General features: G+C 43.8%; 1 protein-coding gene across 1 annotated transcript in view; it reads right to left on the bottom strand.

The window, feature by feature from the left end:
• The window catches only part of macf1a (microtubule actin crosslinking factor 1a), a 229,969-nt gene that overhangs the window by 95,948 nt on the left and 111,128 nt on the right, over positions 1 to 22,893 (bottom strand). The window contains exons 7-21 of the mRNA XM_013915833.1: positions 9,250 to 9,416; positions 8,790 to 8,902; positions 7,640 to 7,746; positions 7,107 to 7,226; positions 5,988 to 6,083; positions 5,217 to 5,344; positions 5,027 to 5,120; positions 4,381 to 4,535; positions 3,341 to 3,635; positions 2,897 to 3,025; positions 2,734 to 2,811; positions 1,586 to 1,747; positions 1,281 to 1,385; positions 715 to 810; positions 461 to 586 (exon numbers count right to left, since the gene is read on the bottom strand). Coding sequence (XP_013771287.1) covers positions 461 to 586; positions 715 to 810; positions 1,281 to 1,385; positions 1,586 to 1,747; positions 2,734 to 2,811; positions 2,897 to 3,025; positions 3,341 to 3,635; positions 4,381 to 4,535; positions 5,027 to 5,120; positions 5,217 to 5,344; positions 5,988 to 6,083; positions 7,107 to 7,226; positions 7,640 to 7,746; positions 8,790 to 8,902; positions 9,250 to 9,416 — 1,971 coding nt within the window. The remainder of the gene's footprint in view (positions 1 to 460; positions 587 to 714; positions 811 to 1,280; positions 1,386 to 1,585; positions 1,748 to 2,733; positions 2,812 to 2,896; positions 3,026 to 3,340; positions 3,636 to 4,380; positions 4,536 to 5,026; positions 5,121 to 5,216; positions 5,345 to 5,987; positions 6,084 to 7,106; positions 7,227 to 7,639; positions 7,747 to 8,789; positions 8,903 to 9,249; positions 9,417 to 22,893) is intronic.

Below are 22,893 nucleotides of genomic sequence, written 5' to 3'. Positions count from 1 at the left end.
TCTAGTACTTAGGTCAGAGTGGCTCCAGGTAAGACACCACCTTCATAATTTGCCCCTGGGGTGTGTTAAAGGTGTGTGAGTGAAACCAAAGCACTCTCAACTAGTCTCTTACGCACAAGGGGTCGCCACAGCAGATAGCTGTGCATGTTTGATTTGGTGTTACACCAGATGGCCTCTTCCTCCCAGGATCAAATTGGGGATGTTTGTTAAGCACTACACTATGGAGCCGCTTCTTGAAATTATCTCGCTAAATGGAGACACGATGTCAAACAACCTCTGTTATTGTCTCTCTGTTATCGGTCACTGAGCTCCAGTAGAGGTTAACATGACACAATTCTTTGCAGTAAATCTAGTGAAAATAAAAAAAACCACAGTCGGTCTTTCCTTCAGCACCATAAATCTGTCTGGCATAGAAGAAACTGAATATTATTCGTAAGACAGAAAGCAAATGTGTAGATACCATTGAGTCCTGCAGCAGGTCTTCCAGTTTGCTGAGCCTGCTGTTCTTATCACAGGTATATTGTCTCTTGATGGTTTCCTGGAGCTGGCGGAGGTATGACTCACAGTCCCGGGCGTCAGTCATGAACTGACAAAAGTAAAAATGGATTTGCATGTAATAACACAAAATCATTTTAATATAAGCCTAATTATATATGTGGATGAATTCTTTTGCCAAACTCAGAAAAATAATTTAAATAAGAATTTCAGCCTCACCTGGAAGTACGCCGTGTTGTCTTTGAGATGCTGCTCCACACACAAGCAGAGCTGGTCCACCCACTGCCACTGGGTCTGCAGGGCTGCACTGTAAGCCTGATAACAGGGAGATGGATGGATATTGAAAGTTGGTGCCATGCTAAACTTATGTAAGAGGTCCTTTAGGGGAAATAAGTGAGATTTTTACAGTCTCCGATCATATAAACTGCCTGTAATCTATCTGCAAGGCTCTAACTGGGATGTTAATCAGCACAGACAGAGTCAGCGTTTCACCCAGCCAGGGGTTTCTGGCTCTCAGCAGTGATAGGGGACAAGCAGCATTAGCATGAGACTGGTATGAAAACCATATCCCAAATAAGTGTAGCTACACCAGTATTTTAAAATGTACATAGTAATTCCTGCTCGTCGCCAAGGAAGGCTTAGAAAAAGTGAGTGCAGAGTGAATAAAAGAGCATTTTAACAAAAGCAACGTGGTTGATTTGTTCCAGACAAGCGAGCCACGGATACGGAAACCCAGCGTCTTTAAAGGTCATCCAGCCCGAATGAATAAAAATCATGAAATTCACCTCCACGGTCTGCTTGGCAGGATGGTTCTCCTGACACAGACGGCTGGCCGTTTCCTGGAGTGACCGCATCACATCTCGTTTTTCATCCAGCTCTAACCTCATTTCCTGCAGGCAGAACAGGAAGCGGGGAAGGTTAAAGGTGAAGACAAACAGTCTAATGTAAAGTTACTCTTTATATGTTGGGAGGTAAACAAGACTTTTATCTTGACTTTAAATACATGTGGAAACCAAGTGAGGTTAAAGGTTTGCAATTTGTGACGGAGGAAACCGTCCATGTGTGCGTCTCTCCTCTTCCTCACACTCACACTGTATAATTCTTTCTTTGCGTTCGTGTTGGTGTTGTTGTCGCTCCAGTCGTAGGCGATCTCCTCCTCCTCCCTCTCGTTGAGCCAGATCAGCTCGTCAGTGCATTGCGACACAAACATGTGCAGGCTCTCCAAGCTCCGCAGGCGCCATGACGAATGTTCCTATGGCAACCACACAAACAAAGCCCCATGCTAATCAGCAGTGCAGAAGCAAATACTGCAAAAGGATCCCTCTTACTTGGAAATTTGAATTACACTGACGATCCTGATGCATCTTCCCAGAAAACTAATGACAAACACTGCCCCATGTAAGAGCCCAATGTCCTGCATGTAATTCCTTAAAGGGTGCTGAACGCTAAAATCAAATTTGGATAGTGTTGTGATGGCAATTGTTTTAGTGCAAGTTGCCCATGTATGCAGGTGTAGAAATATTTGCCTTTTCTTCACTTGTGTTGGGAAAAAGTAATTTAGAAAGACTCTGAAATAATGTCTATTTACAGAAATCGTGACCTGTAAAGAGGTGGAGTAAATTTTAAAAAGTAAATAAATCTGAAAACCTTTTCATGAGCAGAGAACTCTTTTCTTTCTAACAAACTACACTCACTGAGCGTCCATCTACACTTGACAGGATATAAACTCAACTGCGGCTCCCTCGGCTGAGCTGTAACGTTAGCCAGCCGCACATTTTATTTTGGTTGGTGACATAGACAGATGGATAAATGGCGATACAGGCCAGAGGAGAAATGCATAAATATTTCAAAGTGAGCTGTGCCTGTGGTTTATTTTCCCCTTCTTTGTCCTGAATGTTATTAATGCATTTAATACATTTAAAATAGCTTTTTTAGAGGTAAATCTACAAGCACATACTTCTTAAAAACCCACAGAAGCCAAGAAGAAAAACAGATTGAGAGGAATAAGTATCGATGTGATTACAAATATATTATGGGATGAATAGAAAACAGAGGACACAGAAGAGACAAAAAGGGGGGACATTTAGGGGCAGCAGGAGAAGACAGCGCAGATGCAGATTTGTGCCACGCTATAATGGGATTAACTGAGGATGCTGGGTGAGCTGGGGAAACAAAGAAGTGCAGAGGAACTCAAACACACACAAACAAAGCCACAAGCCCCTCTGAGCTGAGACTGACCAGTAGTTTGCAGTATTGGTTCTCCAGCTTGGCCAGCGTCTCAGAGTAACTGCTCTTGAAGTTGGGAGAGACTTTAGCCTGGAGGAGAGAAAGAGAAGCCTCGTTACAAAGACCATCACTGCACAGACGCCCGTGTTTGCAAAGGGAGGAGGGATGCGTGAACCTCGTAGCTGCGTGCCTCCTGCAGGCTGTTCATCAGCTCTTCAATCGCAGTGTGTATGTTGTTGTGCTCGTCGAGGTTTTTTTCTACAGAGGTGAGGTCTGCACCCCACTCGGCGCGCTCCAACAGCTCCTAAAACACAAACACAGAATGATTTACCCACTGAAAATTACAGACATCTTCTATTAGATGTCTTTGAATGCTTTTAAGACCTCGCTTCAGTTGAATGTGATATTTTTAGGCTTGTGACGACTTCTGAACCATATGTGACTTTTTTACAAATTCTGATTCATGTTTTATGATATTTAGGATGCTTTAAATTCATATTTCACCAAATTACTACATTTTATTTTCAGTATTTAAATAATTTAATAATAAAACAGCGTATAAAATAATCAGCAGTAAAAACAACAGCCCTAATTTTAAGAGAGGCTGACAGAGACTGACCTGCGTCTCCTCCACCCATCCGAGCAGCTCGTAGATGAACCTCAGGCTTCCTTCGTCCTCTGATGAAGACATGGCCACCAGCTGGGACCGAGCCATCGGTCGCCGCAGGAGTGCGGCTCCGACCGCTCCCACAGCTCCCAGCAGCGTCTGACCCAGAGACAGGCCCGTATCAGGGGGTCTCTGGTGGGTGTGCTCTGTCCCCGTGGTGCCCAGGGCCTGAGAGAAGTGGCCTTTCCTGTAGATGCTGGAGCACTGCAGTCTGAGGGAGACCAGCTCCTCTTGTAGGCGGGAAACTCTGATAAAGGAAAAGAAAAAAGCACATAACTGATCACATTATTATAAACCTATGAAACATTTAATAATCTTTGACAGTATGATCCTGCTACAAAGCTGAGTTCTTTTTTTTAAAGGTACTGCTGCTTTAAAGGGCAGCACACAGTGGCAGATTTACAAAATAGTTGTTTCATTAGCTTTCATAACAGCAGTTCAAATTAGACGGAGCAGCATGCTGATGAGACGCAAAATGAGGACACGCTTTCCATCATTTTTTGACACCACTGGTTTATATCAGTGAACACTAGATGCAGAGGAGGATACAATAGGTATTAATACAAAACAAAAACACAACAGGCAACTTGTTGACCTATAATGAGTAGCTTGTATTCCCAGCTATTAATCTAAATTGTCCAGATCATAACAATTAATTGAAGACTGCTGTGATAGAGCTGAAACTGCCTAAATCATTTTAGGTCTATAAAATAATGCAGAAATCACAAAAATAAATTAAACCAATATTAAATTAAGGAATATAAAGAAATTAAAAGGTGTAATAAGAAAAGATTAAGGTTAAAAAATGAAATAAGTAAATAAATAGAATTAAATAGATTTATAGATATATATTTTTGGGACATTTAATTACTTTAAAAATAAATAAAACAGAATCACTAAGAGGGTTTTTTTGTATTAATTTTTGAAATGCTGGCATGTTTGGTCCTTCAAAAAGACCAAGCCACTGACTCCATCCCACCACCATGACTCACCTGAACACCAGCTGCTCCACCTGGTAGTATTTCTCATCTCTCAGGATTTTGAGCTCCTGGTAGAGTTGTTGAATCAGAGACTCGCAGTCCTGCAGGTAACAGGCCAGCTCTCTCTCGCACTGCACGCCCTCGCCGCTCTCCGCTCGAGACATGTCCTGGAGACCAGGGGAGGGATCATTGATCAGTTTTGTTTGGCTTTTCTGTTATTATGAAGTATGACGACCTGAGGATTCGTGTTTACACAGAGATAAACTCAGTAAACAGTAAAGTGGAATCAAAGTGGACAGCAGCAAATACTAGCAGGAGCAATAAATTGAAAATAAATATATAAAAATCAGGGTACAAATAAACTCCAGACCCAGCACATCACTTATTCTGCCTAACATGCCTTCATTCAGGCAGGAAGTTGTGCTCAGGCCGAGGAACACAGTCAAAGGAAGGAGTGAGCATGTTTGCAGAGGGCAGGGGAAGTGGTGTGTAAATATTTACGGTCCCAAAAGAGCGCTCACGTTTACGGCTTGGTCACATTAACACCCTGTAAAATACTCGGCCAAATTATTAAACAGTTACCCAACATAAACCCAGGGACTCTGTGTGTGTGAGAGGAAATTAAATGGATGTGAAGTGAGAGAGGTTCAGCGCTCACAGCCTGGAGTGTGTTCTTAGCGAGCGTGAGTTTCTCCTCGCAGTCCAGAGACATGTTCTGGATCTTATTGGCTCTCTGGAGCAGCAGGTCTAGCCTGTAAATGCACACAGAAGATGATGAAAAACAAATGGTATCAGCAGTTATGATTTAATTATATGCAACATGTGAAGAGATTTGTGTGTGTGTGTACCTTTCCACAGCTGGCCGGAGAATCTTTTCTCTCTCCAGCATCTCCAGGATGAGTTTACCCCAAACCTCCTCCAGGTCATTGGGATGAAGGCCCTGAGGAAGCTTAATGCGACCAAACTCTATCCACACCTGGAATAAACAAACACGTGCAGCGTAAATACATGCCACACATCCCAACATCTGTTAGTACAAGCCAGCTATGGTTTCCACATTTTTCATAATTGTTAGGAGGGTGATTCTTTTAAATAGCGCTCCCATTAAATTGCATTGCATTGGAGTCCTTCTAAAAAACTAAAATAAAAGCTGCTACAGTCTGTGGAGGCAGCTTTTTAACAGAGCTCGCCAAGGTCAAAATATGGTCACCTCTACCTCCTAAAAATCCAAAGCCGTGAAGCTCAAGACGAGGCTTCAAAGTGGGACGCGCTACCAAAGCCATTACATCAGTGACCCCATTTATGAGCAATCATAAGTCACGCCGCAGAAAAACCCCGGTAACATCAGCTGAGTGAGAATAAAATGGGAACTATTATCGGCTATCATGTGTTTGTTTACAATCAAACAATCTGCTGCTTTGATAACAGCTCGACGAAAGAAACGACTTCGCTTCGGGAGGCGAACGTGTGACTCAGCGCACACAAACACGCTGCCAACAATGTTCTCCAACTTCCTCTCGTTGACACAATCCCCCTGAGCTCGACCTCATGATGCACGGAAAGGTGCCAAGTGCTGGTCGCCTTTTCCTTCCTCGTCTCCACTCTTCATTTGTTCTTACCTCCAGCAGTTTGTAGAGGTGTTCGATGTGACCTTTCTCGATCTCCTTCGCGGGGATCTCCGTCTCTTTGAAATGGACGTACTCATTGTAAAGTGCCTGAAGAAGGAGAGAAACAGCGTTATGGAGTCTGTGTTAACGCAGGCTTTGTTTGAAGCCAGCACCTGTTTTCAAAGGTTACAGCTTCCTAATCACCGCCTGCCTGAGGGGGTCATTCGTGACGTGAATCGGCTCTTTTTCTCCACATCTCGAGACACTTCGTCAACCATTATTCTTTCTACTTCAATCTAACACCTTCTTCTGCAAATTAACTCACTGACTCTTCCTTTATTTCGCCTTTAATCTGAATACACTGCTGTGTGACGTTTCCACATTATTAAACCCTTCTACTCTCCCTCCTTGTGTCCTCCCTTTATTTGCTCTCTCAAGGTTTCACTGAAATTGTTTGTCAGCTGCCTTATTCAAGGCTACACGTCTGTGGGATTGCAGATACAAAGCTGGGAAGACATACAGGGATTCGATTACCACCACAGTCAGATGCATTCATGTTGCTGTCAAGCAAATTTGCATAAAAAACACCAGCTAGAATGAAGGTAAATCTGTATGTCACCAATTTTCCCAATGCTGGGTGAAACATTACACGTTTTAAGTGCCGTTTGTCGGTTTATCAGCAACATTATGCAAAAACCACCAAACTGAATCTCATGAAACTTGGAGAAGTGCAGCGTGAGCAAAGTGGAGAGTCGCAAAATATGGTGCGGGTGCAGATCAAAGAGCGGGTCTGGGAATTATCATAATTACTATTTAATATTACAAGATTGAGCTTCTTTTTTTCATAGACTTACAAACCATCAGACAAATTTAATGAAACTTGGAGAGCAAGGCCAAAGAACGAGCTCGTTAAATTCTGGCTGGTGTCCAGATCACATTATTAGGAATAATAAAGTTCGGGGGATGGGTACTGACCTTACGGAGGGACGCCCTGAGTGCTCTTCTAATATATAATTTAGAATAATGATCACTTCAACTTACTCGAGTCTCCTTTATTTGGCTTATTAGGTGGTTTTCTTAAACATGGACTCTCGCACATCTAAATATTTAAAAGAAAACTGTCGTGTTCACCTTGAGTTCTACGGGGTTTTGTGGGAAGTTCTTGTTGGCCATGAGGGCCGTGTGCTGGCGGCTCCACTGGAGCAGAGACGAGAACCTGGACTGGTACTCCGACCAGCGCTGATCCACCTCCTGAGGATGGGGGAGAGAAAGAAAATGTCGCAGACGTGACAGAAGCTGTTCATTAGTGGGAAATCATGCATCACACATTCACACACTGCCTGGCAACAGGTAGGCTGGCTCATAATGAATGGCTGGAACAGTTTTAAATTAACTGCATGATTATTTAAAGGTTTTGGCTCATTACTCAAAAAGGTCCACAGTGAACTAATAATAACCTGCCTAAATGTATTCATGTTTTAATGTTAACAGGATATGGAGGAACAGTACTGCAGGAATGTGCTACGAACTGCATGCATGCATGCTAACAAATCACATGCAGTCCTGGGAAGTGTAGTGCATGCTTTAAACTGAACAAATTATAAATAAATAAATAAATGAATAAATAAATAAAGGCATGAATGGTAAACAAGACCGTGACGTACGTGTGCGCCGATGCCCTCTCCACCCTCGGGGATTTTAGGGAAGGCATCGTAGATCGAGGAGACATAAGTGATGACTGACTTCTCGTCTGGAGAGGGAACATCAACGTCTGGGGAGAAAATGAGAGGGGATGAAGTGAAAAGCTGCGGGAATTATGCAGATAGTTTGGTGCTTCTTACATTATCAGTTAGAGAGAGAAAAAACAGCCTCTGAGGTTTTCAGATATTTGGCTCAGTGTTAAACCCAAACCCACACGTGAATCAGTTAATGAACTGTAACCATAAATCAAGCAGCCAGTAAGATTTAGGAAGGCTCAGTGTTTATATGAACATTTTCACAGCTGTGTCCGTCTGTAACAAGATAAAGGGAACAATTAAGTTGCATCTGAAGTACCGACTTTCAGTCTTGAACTGTTTGAGAGACTGACGAAAAGCATTACTTAGTCTATTTTCTGATGCTCAAATGTAGCCGTTTCTTGGACAGGTATGTAGCATTTTTCATGATTTTATTGATAAATTAAGCAGATCAAAGGTTTGGGAATAAGTCCAGGTCCTGCAGTTGTATCTGGAAACTTGATGTGAAATCAAAACACGGGGTCAAAAGAGCCCTTCCAAGTGAAACAGGCCGTCTATTCAGATCTGTTGTGGTGGTGTGGATTAAAAAAATCAAACTGTCAATTAAAGCAAAAGTAATCACTTAATATAAGCCTTATAAATACAACAGGAAACAATACAAGCTGTAGAAACAGCCTGTATTGTTTGTGCCAACAAACACTTCTCTAAGGTCTCTGGAGGTCTTCAGCAGCTTTTCCTGGAATGACTGGTCTATGATGAGTCTTTGAGGTGTTCTTTTCTTCAGGGGAAACAGACCTAAATATATAAAAGGGTTTTCCACACAGAGCCAGGGTCTGGAGCTAGAGCCATTAAAGATACAGTTGTAAATATGAAAGTGTATGCTTGTGGGTCATTACTGGTTGCCTGGGAGGTTGGCAAGCTTTCAAAATAAAAGCTCAATAGGACAGCCTAATTTGAATTTCAAGTTTACAACTTTCGTTAAATATAAGAAGCTCAGTTAGTAAAACACTGAAGACCTGTCTGTGCTCGGCCATGAACAAGCTGGCCAGATTACTCAACAGTGGATCAACAGTCTCACCCTCAGCATCCAGCAGTCTGGTCACACCTAACGACTCAGCGATCTCGAAGGCCTGCTCCAGGTTCTCACGGTTACTCTGCCGTGACACCACGTCCATGTCGATCAGGTCGGGCCTGAAAAAGAAGTTGGAACAAAAAAAAGCTTTGTTTTGCTTTTTTCCTGTTTGTTTGTGGTCGTCAGACTCTGATCTGTACAATCTGATAAACATAAACATTTCTGCTGCGTCTGCTGTGAAAATATCACCGAACATTAGCATGAGATCGTGAATTGCTGTGCTTGTCTGATGATTTCAGATCAGATTAAGATCAAACCACTTCAATCACACAACCAGATACATTGTTACAAGTATTTGTTGAAACTATATTAACCATTTTGACATCACCAATTAATATTTTGTGTGTTGAAGTCAGTCTGTGTGTCTCTCAGATGGACATTTTAATCACGCCCTTCGTCGCCTAACCTGTATCTGTGCAGCAGAGCGTTGAACATGCGTCCGTCGCTCCACGATGAGGTGAAGTTGACGCAGCGGAGGCCGGGGTAGCCTTCTATCGCCTGCTGGCTCCATAACAGCAGCTTCTCTTTGGCTGTGAGGTCAGCTGACTCGCCGCACACGTAGATTTCTGAAATCTGAGGGAGAGAGAGAGAGACGGGGTTACGACTGGGATTCGTTATCCCCCCCTCACCTCTGCAGAGCTGTGATCTGAGAGTCAAAATGTTTCGGGCTTCGTTGCCAAATGTACTGAAACACATTAAAACAATATTCAGACTCACGAAAACAAATCTAATCAGGCTCCAGCATGTGGGGACTTTTCTCATTATTTTCTGTGCACTGATGCATTCAGCCTCTCTCCATCAGCTTCATTGCAGACACACAGACGCAGCTACAGTGAGTTGGCAGAAACGTTCTCTCTCCCTCTCTGTATGAAACTAACTCACTGCAGAGATTTTATTTCCTTTTATTCAACCCGCTCGCTCTTTTCAGACCATCACTTTCCTGACACTTAATGACTGAGTGCATGTGTGATATCTGGATGTTTTCGTTTCAGAGGCGTTTTTATTAATGCCTTCTCCCATTTCCCGTCTGCAGCGTCTACAGTCTATCCTGCTCATTAGCTCACGTACACCCCACCCCCCAACCCTGTTCATCTGTCTCATGCCCCCCCGCCCAACCTCGATCTGTCTCTTCAGTTTTTCATGTCCTTTCATCTGCTCTGCTTCATATTCTGATCAATCTGCTCTTCCTTCTCATCCTCTTCCTCCTCTACATAAACTCAGAGTCCTCGTATCGTCTCCCCTGCTGTTTGTTTGAGTTCAGAGACGACGTCAAATGCACACGATCTGACGGTGAAATATGTTAAACAAAATGCACTTGGCCACAAATAGGTTTGATTTTTGCATCGTCAGTGGGCCTTTACCAGTAATTGTTTAATAGATTAAGCTTTTTAAAACATTGGGGATCCTTAAATTGCGCTTGTAGTAACTAACTGAAAAACACATTAAGAAAAAAAATATTTTTTAATAATTTGGGGGCAAAAAAACAACTAAGAAGCCTAAACACTAATAATTTTCACAAACAAAAGACGACATTTAACAGCCTTTAACCAGCCAGCTCCGGAGCACAAAACCCATAAGAGTCTTCAGTCTCGTGTATTCACAGCGAGCCAGAGGTTGTCGTCCTCCACTAAGGAGCTCCCTGAATTACATTAGCAAGAATTTCCAAATGGGAGAGCACGACTCATGCCAACTACCGTCTGTAATGACAGCTTCAGATAAACTCCTGCCTACAAACTGTATATAAACTGTGAACACAGCTTCCAGTTCTGAAAAGTGACACCAATATAAAAGTGTTTAAAACCACATAAGTACCGTACAGACATTCACAGGTGTCAACTCTCTTTAAACACTGTTCTGATGGGTTTATAATCTCAGTTTCTGGTTTCAAGTCTTACTGAATAGAACAAGAAGTTAATTTTCTACATTACAGTTCAATTTGTTGTCTGAATGGATGATAAAGCAGAGTGAGTGTGCTCTACTGCGTAAAAATGAAAAACCAGCTGTGTGTGAGCATGCATTTTCTACTAACATTTCAGGAGTCTGTGTGTGCAAACGCCTCTAAACACCACAGATGCAGCAGCACACGGCTCCTGAAAGCTCTTCTAACGACGTGCATGCTTATTAGGGGTGGGTCTAAAAGAAAGTCTTCCACAAAGACTGACGGCTTCCTAACGCTTGGTTCGGTTCACTTAGCTACACGACCACTCAGCCATTTACCCCCTGCGTTCTTCTTCCTCTCAGTTGGAGCTCTTTGGATCCATCTGCCCAGAGCAACAAAGGCAGAGTGACGTATAGGCGGTTACTGTCAGTGCTAGGCTGCCGCTACTGTCATCTGTATTCTTCTGTCATCTCTCTTTCCCTAACTCAGCTACAGTCCGACACTCCACCCTCTCTCAGTCTTTCAGTTTCTCTCTCACTGCTGCTAATACAGAGCAGTATGAAAGTCCAGCGCGTGCCAGGAGACTGCAGCAACAGCCAAAAAGACGAGGAACGGGAGGGAGAGAAGAGAGAAGGAAACGTGATGAAGATGAGCAAGGTCGGCAACAGCACTGTGCATGTATACCTTCCAGCTTCTCGTAAAGTAACATCTATTGAGTCCTCATTCACTCAGTGAAAATGACATATGACAAAGATTCTGCATCACTAAAGGAGCCTCTCAACCACGATGTAAACACAAAACTGAGACGAACAAACGCTTCTGCTACATGACAACTCGTCATTATTCACACCACACATGCCTGCACTGAGACGTGGGGGCTACAGCGAGCAGGTTAGCATTTCTTACAGTTACTCCATGACTACACTGTCACTCAAACAGCAATCAACAAATATGTGTTTCGTGCACATGCAGCCTCCTTTGCAGGGAAATGCAGAGCATCGACTCCTTCATCTTAATATTGACACTGCACTCTGTGTGAGGTCTGCATCTGTGCACAGAGCCTGCACTCCCACTGCTACAGCACTTCATCCTCTTTTCCCCATTGTGCACGTCTGCCGTTCTCTCATGCATCAGGTGAATTAGTAAGTTTCAGAAGCTTTCAAACACAGCTTGTTATTTTGTGAGCTGCAGTACAATTTCTGTCAGGCCATTTGCTGCAGAGATACGGGCGACAGCGCCTGATAAATCAGGTGAACCTTGAGTTTACGATATGAATGAGGCTGCGTGAAGCATGAACAGCAGAACAAGAGTGTCCTTCAAGTCGGCCCACGCTTCATAAATGCGTTTGCTTTAACCTACGGAGGATCAGAGGTACCAAAAATCACAAAATAATTTCATAAAAATGATTCACTAAATCATTAAATCTCTCTCTTGCTTTTCTGCCCATTTATTTCCCTAACCTCTTACTTCTGCATCTCTTTGTGCTCTCCTTCTTTAGTGTGCAGAGGAAAAGGTTGTCATTTAAAGCATGTCATATTGTCAGCTGACTCAAAATGCCAGCTCACAGCAGAAATGGCTGAGACACCTACAGTAATGAGACTTAAAAAAAGAGACATTTTATAAAATTAATGCTTATTCTGAAATTTTGATTTTCAAAGTTTTGCTCCTCAATGATCAAAAAAACGAAACTATAAGTTTATTACTGCTATCTCGCTGTAAACAAGTCTGCTTAGCCCAATAGTTTATGCCTTTTGCGAACAGTCTCCGCAGTCATTAAACCATGTCGGCTTAACATTTAGCTTTCCTAAATCAGTCTGTTGGGTATTCGGCTAACGAACGAAGACAAAACCGTTCAACTTTACAACTGTTTAATTAACTCGACCGAGTCTCCTGAAGCTCACAGAGTCTAAAAATGTCCCCTGTCAACGCAACTTCAATGTAATCATTTAATACAGTTTTCTTCTTTTCCAATCATAAGTAAACAAACTCAAACTAAAAACTCAAATAAAGTACAGGTTAATGTCAGGTCACATGACATGTATGGCTTCTCCAGTTGAGCTAAAGGCCTGATTATATGTTCACTAAACACAGTTTATCTTCACGGTATGTGCAGGTGTGAAGTGCGGGTATGAACTTGTGAAGATGTGACGCTCATGCGTGACCCAGCCGTGTGAACGTTACTCCAGCTAAAGTATAAACAGACGCACACAGACTAGAGATTAGATCAGGTAGCAGCAGTGCTCAGTGCAGCTATGATCCAGTCACAAGCATCCATGATCCACTAGCAGCCCCCTGGGGCTCTGGACCAGCCCTCTTTTAGAAACATGGCCTCTTTGAAGTTTTCAGGGAGAGGAGGGAGGAGAGGGAGGGGTGAGTGCTGGATAGGAAAAATAAAAAAAAGAATAAAAGATGGATTAATTGATTTATTTGACTTAAACATGAAGCACCTCTGCAAAATCATGTTTAAAGGCTGAAAAGATGGATGGGTGCATGAAGGCCAGAAAGATAAATGTTGGATGGATAGCTTCAGACACAGCAGGATGGGGGTAAACGGGTAAATTTGGGTGGTGTTTTCAGTGTGCGGTAGGACTCCCCTCTGGGCTCAATGAAGCAGCCGTCTCACTGATGAATGCACATTTCAAATCCCTTTTTTATGCAGACAAGGGCAACACACACCCACACACAAAGGACAGCTGCACTTTAAACTGAACACAGACACATCCTGACACTCACCCACCGTGACATGACGCAGGAGCACGCTCGACACACGAGTATTGATTATCGCTGCCCAGTAAAGCAGCATTTTAAACCGGGGAACTCTGCAGAGCCGGGATCTATAGCAAACGCGTGCTTCTCATGACTCAGCAGCAGCTGTGCACCAAATGAGATCACGTCCAGCCTAACACAACCCGACAGCATCTCCTTACTGTACCGCCTTCAGCATGTGATGGAGAAGTGAAGAAACCCCAGCAGCCGTGGTAAAAAGTGCCCATCATCTTTAAGCTGTATTACTGCAGTGGCTGCAGCAGGCTCTCTTATTTTCAAGGTTAAGGAGAGCTGAGCAGCTGTAAGCTAGCAGAGGAAGCCTCCCTCTTTCTGTTTTGGATCCCTCCTGCAAGTGTGTGCTGTAATAAGCCGAGGCCTGAGCAACAACCTGCATGTTTGCTTTTCAACACATTAAGTCGCTATTGCATCATCGACTTTTGGAGACTAATGTTTTATCGATTGATTCTCCTCTAGAAGCTCTTGTTATTTCTCAGTTATATCTGATCACATGTTAATGGGATTGCTGGTCTGCTATCAGAAAACAACACACTTAGCACTCAGATCTCAGCATCTGCACTATGGCTGGATTATGCAAAAGATTTAGAGCAGAACCGGCCCACCGGATGGTTTTGCAAAGTCTAAGAAATTGCAGAGAATTCATTAAAATTTCACATATTTCGATAAAAAGCACGGCTATTCCTGGTGTGGTGACGCAAGCATTTTTACACAGAAGTGGAAAATTAAAGTAAAATTTAAGTTATTTCTAGATCTTAACTTCAAACTTGTTTGAATCACATTTAATACCATGTTGTTAAATTCCCAAATACTTTATATATTAAAAGTGTCGTACTCTGATCTGTAAATGGAACTGGACATACTATGATTAAATATTATCCAGTAGCTTTACTGGTCCATCACACTTGAGACCAACATGGCCTGTATGTGGTCCATGACCTAAAAAGAGTATGACACTCTGGTTTAGAGGCAGATTTATTTTTGAGATATCATATTGTGGCAGTAAAAGTAAATAACCTTCATGCTTCTGAACTTTTAGGACCTACTATGTGTTTGCAGTAGTAAACAATCCTGGCTCAGAATGGGTTTTTGGGTTGTGGCATTAAGAGTAATCCCTGAGCACAGAAAAGTTTGTCTGTTACTGTATAATAAAGAAATCTGTGCATTTTCCTGTTACTTCTGGCTACTTTATAGCTAATTTAGCAAGATTAAAAGGAATATCAAATTAACAAAACTGGTTAAAAAATACAATTTATTTCACTGCTTTGGATTTTTCTCTGGCTCTGGTTAAAACTTCTTTAATGAGGTGCCAAAACTTCCTGTAGGCAGGAAAAAGCCTGTCCCCAAAGTCTCTTACCCAGCCAATACTGAGTAAGATGCATATTAGGAACTGACTGAAATTAAAGTTCCAGCCACACATTTTCTACTGCTTATCTGGGTGGAGTCAGCAGACAAAGCAGAGGTGCCCAGACCTTCCTCTCCCCAGCCACCTCCTTCAGCTATTCTGGGGGAACGCCAAGGAGTTCCCAAACCAGCTCAGAGACTTAATCTCATCAGAGTGCCTTGGGTCTACCCTGGAGCTTCCGCTCAGTTGGACAAAATGAAACACCTCCTCTTAGAGACATCATAGTCAGATCTCCGAACCCCTCCAGGGTGATTCACTGGTCCCACTATGGTCCTGCTCTGTGCTCCAGCCACAAGCTGTGGGCAGTAATCAAACAACTGAGGATATGAATGGGCAAAATTTTAGACCAGTGCATTCAAAGTTTAACTGACCGAGGAATACAACTTGCATTTTATTAACCGCTACATTTAAACCTCATAAACAATAGTTAGACATGCTGGTAGGAAAGAGCAAGTCTAGAAATTACAAAATGATATGATAAAAGCGTGGACATCTAATATTTCACTGAAGCTGAAGTTAACTGATCTCACTTTTCTGATTAACCCTGAATAACCGTTTCCAGCTAAAATTATTGGAGCTAGACCCAAACACAGATGTGCTGTGTGCTATTTAAAATGACAAGTTTCAGTTTACATTAAGAGGAAACCCTGTCATTTGAAGCAATGACCCTCCTTCTCTGTCTCACACACACACACAGCTTGTGTGCCTCTCACACTCTGACAGACGTCAGCAATGAGCGAGTACGTGTGCTGTGAGAAAAATAAGAAAGGGAGGGCGCAGAGACGGATCCTGAGACTGAGGGGCACAGTCTGTGCTGCGCTGATTAGGCTGCAGGAACAAAGGCGGAAAGAACGGAGAGACTTATAGTGCTTTTCTAGAGCCGATAACGGCGCGCACACATAAACCTTCACGGCTGCAAACATGGTGCACACATGACAACAAAAGCACCCTTAAAAAAAGGAAAGAAAGATATCAAGTGCTGTAAATGGCTCTCTTAGCGCTACAGAACACCAGTTTGAAAAATGCTGTTCAACTCAAAAACACTGCTCAGTCCTGGAAGCAAACATCCGCGGTCAGTGACTGGAGTCTAAAAGTAAAACTATTCCCTTTTCCTTAGGAGCGGTGGGAAGTTCGGACACAGTAGATGTCACAATTAGGGCTAAAACTAACAGTGTTTACATAAATTACTGTTAGTCTGTGAAATATCTGACAAATTCTGATACTTTAAAACCAATATAATAATTCTGATCTAATTAGTGAGCATGTTTCCATAATCTGCTAACTTCTTAATGTAGGGGCTCTGTACTTTTTGCACCTTTGGATCAGTCATCCTGCCTTCCTGAAACCCTGCACTACCAAGGATGGTATTTGCACATGTATGAAACTCTTGTTCACACTAGCTGTCTCGGATCTTTGTTTTTCTTGGCTTGAGGATTTGGATTGTGGTCAGGACACAAACCTGTGGCAGGCATTTCCTAGTTGCCTGATGCTGTAGGGACAGCGGGCTCTCAATCATGGAGTCCAGCCTCTCGGACGAGCTGCTGGTCAGCCCTCCCCAGTCTGTCTGACTGGGAGTGGTGCCCGCTGTTTCCGGAGAGGTCAGCGGCAGGTCGCTGGCATAGCCTGACTCCAAAAGAGACGCCCTCTCTTGTGCCCACGCTGGAGAGTCCAATCGAAATCCTTTGACAGCCGACGTCTCCTGAATCTGCAAGTAGCTTGAGGACGTGGGGAAATCCCCTGCAGATATTTTGGTTCTGCTTTTGTCCTGCTCAGACAGTTGGACTTTGAGAATATTCTCTGTAACTGGAGATGGTGTTGGAGACTCTTTGTGGACCTCCACCTCTCCATCACTTTCACCCCTCCACACTGGAGAGCCATAGTCACTGGGGTACACCGTCCTCACCACACAGAGTTTACCGTCCACCTCCTTGATGTGGACCACCCCTTTTCTGTCCCTGTCTGAAGGCGTCTTCACCACCTGTACAGCCCCTTCTCCTCCACCTCTTTCCCCTCCATGCTCCCTTTCATTTTTATCCTCTCTCCTGCCCTTGTCTTTTTTCTCCTTCTTCTGCCGGAGTATCCAAGGCTTCTCCAGGACCCCTTGGACTTTCTCCCTAACACGATAGACCCTCCCTCCGCCCGGAGTGGTGCTCCCCAGAGCTGGGGCTGTGTTGACTGGGGTGGTAGTGGTGGTTTGGCTCGGGATACTGGAGACATCTATGATTGCACTGACGGTGTCTTCCTCCCCTGGAAAGCAGAAGACCCCTTTCCAGGCTGGGCTGGGTTTGGGGGTCCCTTCAAGTAATATGTTGCCCAAAAGCCCCCCAGCGCTGGTGCTTACAGAGCCGGGGGAAAGAGTATTGCTGTGGGGATTCGTTTTGGAATAATGTGTATCAGGCACTGTTATTTGAGTCCTAGCTCTGGTGTCCTCGTCTTCCTCCTCCTCCTCCTCTTTTTCATCAGGCTCGAGGCTTCTCTGCCGCTCACTGTCCTCTAGCTCTGCCTCGCCTTTCCTGGTCTTCTTGCCCTTGTGCTTACGTCTGAAACGCAGACGCTTCTTTGGTGAAAGTGGGGGGGCTCCACCAAGCTCTCCCTCCCGAGGAGGCCGAACACAGCCCATGGAGTTCCCCATGACTTCAATGTCGATGAAGAAGAGCGTAGAAAAAAAAAGAAAGGCAGTTATTTTATAAGACCTAAAGTGATGCTCATTTAGGTTTATTCCACTTGTTTACAAAAAGAGGAACTGTAAGGCTCCCTCGTTAATCTGACCTATGAGGGTAGTTTCAAGTTAAGACGAGGAGGCTTTGCTCCATTTTCTGTGGCACTGTCTTAAATTTAACCCGTTGAAAATAAAGGTGGAAGAAGAGAAAAAGTCAGTCTTTTTCTCAGGCAGTTATTGGTCCAATCACATGGCAGGCCGTTGTGTCAAAGGACCTCGGCGTCCTTTATCTTTCCTCTGCCTGTCCTGACTCAGACTCGGGTAGTGTAGTCGCCAGACACTCACTCTCTAAGGACACAGGTTTACTCTTCCCGTTTTCTCAATCTGAAAAGACTTGTGGTCGGAGTCAAGGACATGAGGACACAGTTGTGTCAGCAGAGCCACACGAGAGAGGAAAATAAATTCAGTTTGGGTCAGATGTCTGATTTATCACGGGTCCTCTGGCAGGTGAGCTGTAACCTGGTGTAAGGGAAGCTGTCAGGCAGGATGATGAGTTGCTGGAGAGAGAAAAATATAGTACAGTCCAGTGCTGCTCAGCCCATTAGTGATAATCCAGAGGTCTCACACACACTGTATGCACCTGCAGGTGACAAGCAAAAGAATGGCAGAATTTCTGGGTCTCATCTCACTTCTCAGTTCAGTGTTGTGATTCTGAATATAAGAGATGATGTGAGGAAAAACACTTTCGTCAGCTTCAGTTTCACCGCGATACTTCCATCATCAACAACCCAAAAACAGATTTAATGTCAGGTACAGGTGCTGGTGTTATCCAGGAGCTCTAGTATCTATCTGAGCTCATGAATTAATGATGCCCTCTCCTTCCCTGGTAATGTTGATACAGTGCAAGATAAGAGAAGTAAGATCAGTGGGAATCCCGTCAATTTGCTCCTAGCGGAAGCAGTATTAATGGTGATACTGTCGATATCCCTCGTAGTAATGGCACGCTCAGAGTCTCATTCTGTCGAGGCAGCGCACTGTCCAGACTGGTTGTGGCGGACAGAGTGTGTAGTCAGCCAATGCCACTGCAGATTGCAGGAAGAATCAGCCAATACACTGACAGCTTCCTAAATACTCAAATCAGAGCTTCAGCTTCCGCCTCGATGCTTCTCGTCATCCTCCCACGACTTACGCTGTTCAATGAGCTTGTTTCTCACATGATGTGTCAATCCTTCTGCCATGTGTCTGTTCAACATCCACACCTCGAGCTGCTGCTGTCAATATGTCAGGATTCAAAACTGCTGGCATTAATTTCTCCTACTGACAGGATTGGAAGGAAAGTTGACAGTTTTTCTAGTGATTATCTGGGGTGACCAATGTAAATGCAGCTGTTAGCCTCAGCAGAGCATCTGTCTAAATCTGGAAGCAGACAAATACAGGCAGACTCCACCTTGAGCTCCCCAGACAGCTCAGCATCGTGTCTATCTCTGCTTTGAATACCTGGGCACAGACTGTCCCCAATTGATGTTAGATTCCCCGAGGATCAAAGTTGACTTGTGCTTCAGTACTATCCAATCATGCTGCTGTGTCCTGCTGTCAGTCTGCCAAGCGTCCCCTTCATCAGGTGGTGCAGTGCGACGATGCAACAGCCTGACACCATCCACACTTTGCAGGAGTAATGGTTGGGGGTATTTAGATCAGGTCTTACCCTAAAAAACTAAAAAGCCTCTCACTGTTTCTCCTCTCGGGTGCCTTTTTCTCCTTTTAATAGCTTCTCACGTCCACCAGGTCTAATTAGAAATTAGGCATGTGGTGTGGGAAGTGGAGCTTGCACTCTGAGGCTGAAGAAGACGTGGGTCCTCTGTCGGCTTAGGTGAGGTTTTGCAAAGATCAAGATCTAGCAGCGGACCTAGTTCATGTGCAGATGTGTACTGCACCTGGAAGAGAGCCAGAGGGATATAGCATCCAGTAAAGGGCAGTCCCAAACATCACACAGCACAGCGCCAGAGGTTAGGACAAAAGAGTACGCAGCCCATGTCCCCTTAAAAGACCGACAAGAGGGGAGAGGAAGAAAAAAGAAACACAGGGCGTCTCCAGTTAAAATGAAACTGTGGCTCCCTCAGACAAGCATGGCTGGACTGATCCGATTGATACCGTGGAGCAACTGTCCAAAAGGGAGTACGAATGTATGTTTAGTGCCCGCCAGGTTGGGCGGTCCCCCCGGTCAGCTGTGTGAGCTCTTTCTGCATACGTGTCCACGAGTGTGTCTTGTCCTGCTGTGTATTTGTGGTCTGAGGCCTGCTGATCAGGGGAAGCCGGGAGCTCCAGTGACAGCAGGCAGCCTGGATCGGTCTCTCCCTCGACTGCCTCTGCTCCTCCGCTTTATCCTTCGCTGGCAGACACCGACAGAGGGAGAGAAAAGCTTTTATCTCCCGGCTGCTGCAGCTTCACACTCTCTTCTGCGCGATCTCTCACTCTCACAGTCCACCCCTCCCTCCTTGGCTCTCCTCCTCCTCCTATCCGCTTCCTCGTTACTCCCGTCACTCTCTCTCTCTCTCTCTAGCTCTCTCTCTTGGCTGTTAGTGAGCAGCTTTCCATGCTACAAACACACACACACAGACACACACACACACACACACTTGACCCAAAAGCTTTCCTGAATGACAGGCTGCAACAGGGACAGAGACAAAAAACAGCCATCCAGGCAGATAGGAGAGAAATCAAATCTGAATCAGACCGTCGCATCTGTGATAATAAATGAGGAGCTGGTAAGCATTTCAATTTCTCTCTCTCCATCTATTCCCTTCAATCTCCACCTGCCTGTGAAGCTACGGGTTATGAATGGTGTGGGAAAAATGTCATAGAAGGGGAAGAGGGAAGGAGTGAGGAGAGAAATTTAAAGGAATCAGGGGAGAGCTAAAAAAGAGAGAACGATAAGGATGCAGGGAGGAAGCAAAATCCAAGAGGGGAGTGAAATGGAGGCACAGACTCATCATAACAGAGATACTTCTGCACAATTCAGACCGAGCAAAGCCTTCAATATCAATAGCTGTATCAGGTCAGTCTGTGCACAATTACAGCCATATGGAAGCTGCAGCATTTTTGCATTAAAGTGATGAAGTACCTGGATTTAAAGGGCAGTTAATCCAGTGGATTTGCTGGAAAATCCTCCTTTTCAATCTGGCTGTTAAAACCCATAAACAGTTAATGCTTTGACACAAATGATTGTTTCAGCAACGAAAAACGTGCACGCACAGACTGCAACAGCTTTAATCTCTTTGATTATCAGATGTATTTTTGGAGTTTTGGGAAATTTCGATATGCATCCTATTTTCTAACTGACAGAAAATACTCAGCGTTAGCCCTCAATATAAAATTCCACTGAAATCGGATCCATATTTCCAACCCAAAACAGTCATCAATCGCTCTAATTCAAACGCACACATTTATCCCCCCCCCTCCTCCTCCACCTACAGTTTTTAAGCCTCTATAGGCCACTTCCACCCACCATCTCTCCACATAAGTTGAATAGAACCGCTTATGCACGTGATTCTGTACAGTACAGCATGGCAATAACTCTGCAGGAGAAAGATTCATCAGTCACTGGCACCAACACTGCAGACGTCTGAACACACAACATTCGCCTGATCTATGGTGAATGCTTTCACAGAGACACATATGGATGGAGACCTCCAAAAATGCAATACTCCCGAGTGGCGGTGAGGCCAGCGGTAATCCATCTTCACTCATTAACCACAAGCATAAGCGAACACACAAACGCACATGGAAAATTCATGAACCAATAGGAGGAAAGCACTAATCAAGTCCCAGAGGCTTTCATCCCTTCGTGGTGGCGACATGCCATCGTGAGCCCTGGAAATCTCAGGCCGCAAGCGTTGCCTGCTGAACCCAGCTTTACGTACAAATCTCAGAAGCTCTAATAATATATTTAGCAGCTCTTTAGACGATGACGCCCTCTTAAACAGAGATTTGAAGATGTTTTAAGATGTTGACCCTTAATGATAAATGTTTTTAAAATACTGGAAGGCTCGTGACCAGCTGTTGCCACATTATGCTGCAAAGCACAGCTAAAGAGACAAAGAGATTTTTGTGTTGACGATTTTGCCCAAATCCCTTTCTTTGGTATTCTGAAACTCTTAATGTCAGCTTGTGTATTATTATTATGATTGCACAGAACAATCAGAATAATAATCAGAATAATGTAAATAGATGGGTGAAGCCAGGAGCTATGCAAGCCCTTATAAACCAACAGAAGATCATTTTTTACTTTAGAGAATTAAACTGCAGCTCACACGGCCGTCAGATTTATCCGACACAAATGGTGATCAACCTGTTCAATAAAACCATAATGACTACCTCTGAAGACACAACAAACTGAGCCCGCCTGCTCACCTGTCTTGCAGCAGGGCAATGAAACTAAAAATTTCTTCTCCAGCTTGAAAATGAACTCACTGGCAGTCACACAAAGCTGCTTTGGCCAATCACAGCCAGACACAGTGCAGCTGGAGGAGGATCCATAACAAACACAACCATCTGCGATACGGAGCTTAACTGTGACATCTAGTGGTCTGGCAGGGTAACTACAACCAGGACTCACTAGTGCAAATCAGAAATTCTAATAATTAGTTTTAGGATCATTTTCTGTTGATAATTGTTTAAGAGGTGTTTTTGGATGTTTCTACAATCCCAGTACAACAGATATGAGAAAACAAGTTTAAAAAAAACTTTTATCCCCATCTCGGAGAAGAAGGACTGACAAAGTCCTCATCTGGACATTCAAGAGAACAAAAAGGAAGCCACACATTAGCGTATAAACACTGAGAAGATGTGTCTAAAGCTGGACAGTTGAGGTTTTCTGAGATAAAACAGACTGAGGCTCATTTGTATCTTCATGTGCTAGTAAAGTAACTTAAATTGCTAATTGCTAAAATGATAGCCCGGTGAGAGTTCCTATAATTAGCCGATGTGCTGAGTCACTCATTTGCACACGTCCTGGTCTCAAAGACCTGCAGGGCTTCTTTCCAAAAACGACTTCTTCATCTTCATTATAATCATCATCAGTCCAAAACGACCAGTGGAAAAAATGTAAACGTTACACATTTCCCTTCTGTGCACCACACTTCTTTCATTTTCTGTTTTCATGTTGTTATGATGAGTGGCTCGTTAAAAAAACCATCTCAATCATTGCATGAAGATATTTTTTGTAACTGTTGTACATTATGATCTGATTTCTTGGCTTTAATTGAGCCTAAGGACTGAGCAACATTAGGCTAAACTCCCTACCTACTCTGTCACTGTTTAACAGCTG

This window comes from Pundamilia nyererei, unplaced genomic scaffold (genome assembly GCF_000239375.1).
Source record: "Pundamilia nyererei isolate P.nyererei 1_Seehausen unplaced genomic scaffold, PunNye1.0 scaffold00374, whole genome shotgun sequence".
In the NCBI taxonomy this organism is placed as follows: Eukaryota; Metazoa; Chordata; class Actinopteri; order Cichliformes; family Cichlidae; genus Pundamilia; species Pundamilia nyererei.
The sequence above is the reverse complement of the archived record's forward strand: the minus strand, read 5'-3'. Positions and strand labels throughout refer to the sequence as shown.